The following is a 3,510-nucleotide window of genomic DNA, read 5'->3' as shown; positions in this document are numbered from 1 at the left end:
TGTGTGTGTGTGTGTGTGTGTGTGTGTGTGTGTACATATACACAATGGAATGTTAATCACCCAGAAGAAGAAAGAAATCTTGCCATTTTCAACAATATGGATGGATCCAGAGAGTATAATGCTAAGTGAAATAAGTCAGAGAAAGACAAATACCATATAATTTCACTCATATGTGGAATTTAAGAAACAAAAGAAATGAGCAAAGGAAAAAAGAGAGAGAAACCAAGAAACAGACTCAACTTTAGGAACAAACTGATGGATTACCAGAGGAGAAATGGATGGAGGGATGGGTGAAATAGGTAATGGGGATTAAAGAGTACTCTTCTCATGATGAGCACTGAGTAACGTGTAGAAATATTGAATCCCTATCTCATACACCTGAAACTAATATAACACTGTATGTTAACCATACTGGAATTAAAATTAAAAACTTAAATTAAAAAAGTAAGATTCAGAAAACTATGCAATACTTAGTATAATTTCAATAAAGGCAGGAAAACTCTACACAATATATGTTCAGGATACATACATATGTAGTTAAACTGTTTCTAACTATGATTATCCAAAATTCAGCATTAAGATTACCTCTGGGAAGAGGCAGATGATAGCATCTAACCAAACACAATAACATCTCCCATTTAAATGTCCTGAACTGCAAAAGCATAGGCATTGACCTGAGGAATGGAAATCATCTTAAGGACAAGATGCATATTGCAGCTACAGAAAGTTTCTGTGCTGATAGAATAATGAGCATTAAAATTTATACACCACTCTTTTGGCCCCAGTAATTTGTTCTAAGTATTAGCCAAATTACTTTCTCTTTAGTTTGGGTGAAAGTAAATTTTCAAAAGTAGGTTGTTTCACATTTAAAATTTTAAAACTCTTCGGGTGCCTAGATGGTTCAGTTGGTTAAGCGTCTGACTCTTGATATCAGCTCAGGTCACGGTCTCATGGTTCATGGGTTCAAGCTCTGCATTGGGCTCCTTGCTGGCAGTGCAGAACCTGCTGGGGATTTTCTCTCTCCCTCTCTATCTGCCCCTCCTCAACTCATGCTCACTTTCTCCTCTCTCTCAAAATAAAAAGACATTTTTTTAAATTTAAAAACTATTGTTTCTAAAGTTCCATTTCAATATAAACCAAGAAAAATAAGGCTACGAGGTGAAATTAATTGTATTTTTACTTGTAATGGGACAAATTTTCTTCAACCTCCAGAATTTCCCTATTAGGTTGATTATTACCTCAAAAGACAATCCATTCCACTTCTTGATGACTTTGTGTAAATAAAAAGAAACATCTCTAGAGAATCCACTGAATTTACTAAATCCATTGTCAGAATTTAGTACCTTTTTATTGCTTCAGAATTAACCATAAATGTGTTCAGTGTCAGTGACACATGCTTATTTTACTTTTGGTTACATTTTTACACCAGAATTTTTCCATAGCATTTTTCATCTCCGAATTTCTCAAGGTGTATATTAAAGGATTTAACATGGGAGTGATAACTGTATAAACCAGAGTTATGGATTTATCAATGGACAAGTTGGAAACAGGTCTAACATACATGAAAATGCAGGGAACAAAAAAGAGGACAACCACTGTGGTGTGGGAACTGCAGGTGGACAGGGCTTTGCGCCTCCCTTCTGGACTGTGACTTTTAAGAGAATTTAGAATGACTCCGTACGAGATGAGCAGAAGGATAAAGATGACCATGCAGATGGCTCCACCATTGGCAACAACAGTGAGGCCTATTAAGTAGGTGTCAGTGCAGGCAAGTTCCAGTAATGGGTACATGTCACAGATGAAGTGATCAATGACATTGGGGCCACAAAACGGGAGGCTGTACACAAAGAGAAGTTGAACCATAGAGTGCATAAGACCTCCAACCCAGGCCACCACCAACAGCAGAATGCAAACCTGTCGATTCATGATAGTCAAGTAATGCAGCGGCCTACAGATGGCCACATAGCGATCATAGGCCATCACAATCAGGAGGAAGACCTCAGAACCCCCAAAAAAGTGTTCTAGGAAGAGCTGGCCCATGCAAGCTGGGAAGGAAATTGTCTTTTTGCCACGGAGTAAGTCTATAATCAATTTGGGAGAGATGACAGTGGAATAAACAACATCCATGAGTGACAGATAAGTGAGGAAGAAGTACATGGGGGAGCCCAGAGAGGGGCTGCCAAAAACAGTCACCACAATGAGCAGGTTGCTCATTATTGTCACAATGTAGGTCAGTAAAATCATGACAAATAATGCTTTTTGCCCTTCAGGATCCCGGGTGAGGCCAAGGAGGACAAATTCCGTCACATTGTTACCATTTCCCATTTCCTCTTTCTATATGGCCTGTTTCAGGGATGAGAGCTCAGGACAATGCAATCTGTAATGGAATCGTGAACATGACTATAAGTACGTCCATTGTTAAGAGCACATCTTCATCATTAAGTCTTTTCTACAGCGGTTTATACACAATAAACAGTTAGTGGTAACTATTGAGTTCTTCCAAAATGCCTGTCACACCTTCCCTTGATGGTCCTATTTGTCTTCAGATGATCTTGTTGGCCTACAAGAAAGAAGTTCTATCTCTAAGTCTTAGGGGATTGTCTATAGAGAGGAGTAATCAAAAGCTCAGCTATCAACATAGATTTATTATAGCCTTATTTAAACTATGTCTGTTCTTGGCACAGAAGTCAGCAGTCACAAACAAGGAAAGGATCCCTGCTCTCCAGAAACTTACTTTCTGCTGGTGGCAATAAACGCTACATAAATCAGCATAGAGTCAGACTTTTGAGGTGGTAGTACGTAGTTGCAGTGAGTACCTTTACAGTGTGATGTATCCAGCACCAAAAATAGCATCTCTTGTGTAATAATTCACTTAATAATACTATGACATTCCACTATTAGATGTTCAGACTAGACTCTGAGGTAAAGACTAGATTTAACTGTATCAAATAACTGCAAAACTATTTAGCACATTGTTCCCTATTACAATGACTTGGTATGATTCTCGATCAGCTTTGTAAGGAGTTGGAGTTCTCTCCACTTAATGTTTGCCCACCCCACAATATCTTAACACAAATAACTCTCTAGATTTTCAGCAAATACATTTGAACTGAACTGGAGAGACTTGCGATTTTCACAAATTGTTACATTAGCACCTGGTATTTTTTTTTTTTTTCAAAACTCTTGGCATGAGCTAGGTATTGAGGGAAGAGAAACAGACGCTGAAAAGAGGGGTAGGGTACAATGGGACATGGTTTCACTTATAATGCTTCTTAGGTACTGAGAGCACTCAAAAATACAACTTCGTTGCCCAGGTTGCAAAAAACAGCACCCTCGGGGGAAAAGTCCAAGCTCAGTGTAAGAAGGCATGGGTTTGAGTCACCTTCTAAATGTCTTACAAGCCTGTCTCAGCTTGCTCATTGGAAACTAAGGGGGTCAAACTCATCCACCTCAGAATCCTTTCCAGTCCAGTGCTCTGTGAGACCTTTGTGCAGCCCCACCCCTTCTATT

General features: G+C 38.9%; 1 protein-coding gene across 1 annotated transcript; it reads right to left on the bottom strand.

Moving 5' to 3' along the window:
• Positions 1 to 1,383: 1,383 nt before the first annotated feature.
• On the bottom strand, positions 1,384 to 2,328 carry LOC121022151 (olfactory receptor 4A5-like). Its single transcript, XM_040463074.1, has one exon. The coding sequence runs from the start codon at positions 2,323 to 2,325 to the stop codon at positions 1,384 to 1,386; it is 942 nt and encodes a 313-aa protein (XP_040319008.1). The 5' UTR covers positions 2,326 to 2,328.
• Positions 2,329 to 3,510: the final 1,182 nt, after the last annotated feature.

The sequence above is a fragment of the Herpailurus yagouaroundi genome, unplaced genomic scaffold (assembly GCF_014898765.1).
Source record: "Herpailurus yagouaroundi ecotype Mexico unplaced genomic scaffold, PumYag 371, whole genome shotgun sequence".
Classification (NCBI taxonomy): Eukaryota; Metazoa; Chordata; class Mammalia; order Carnivora; family Felidae; genus Herpailurus; species Herpailurus yagouaroundi.
This window is presented reverse-complemented; position numbering and strand designations above follow the sequence as displayed.

Bases quoted from the DNA above. Each gene is read 5' to 3' on its own strand.
- LOC121022151 (XM_040463074.1), bottom strand. From the start codon at position 2,325: ATGGGAAATGGTAACAATGTGACGGAATTTGTCCTCCTTGGCCTCACC.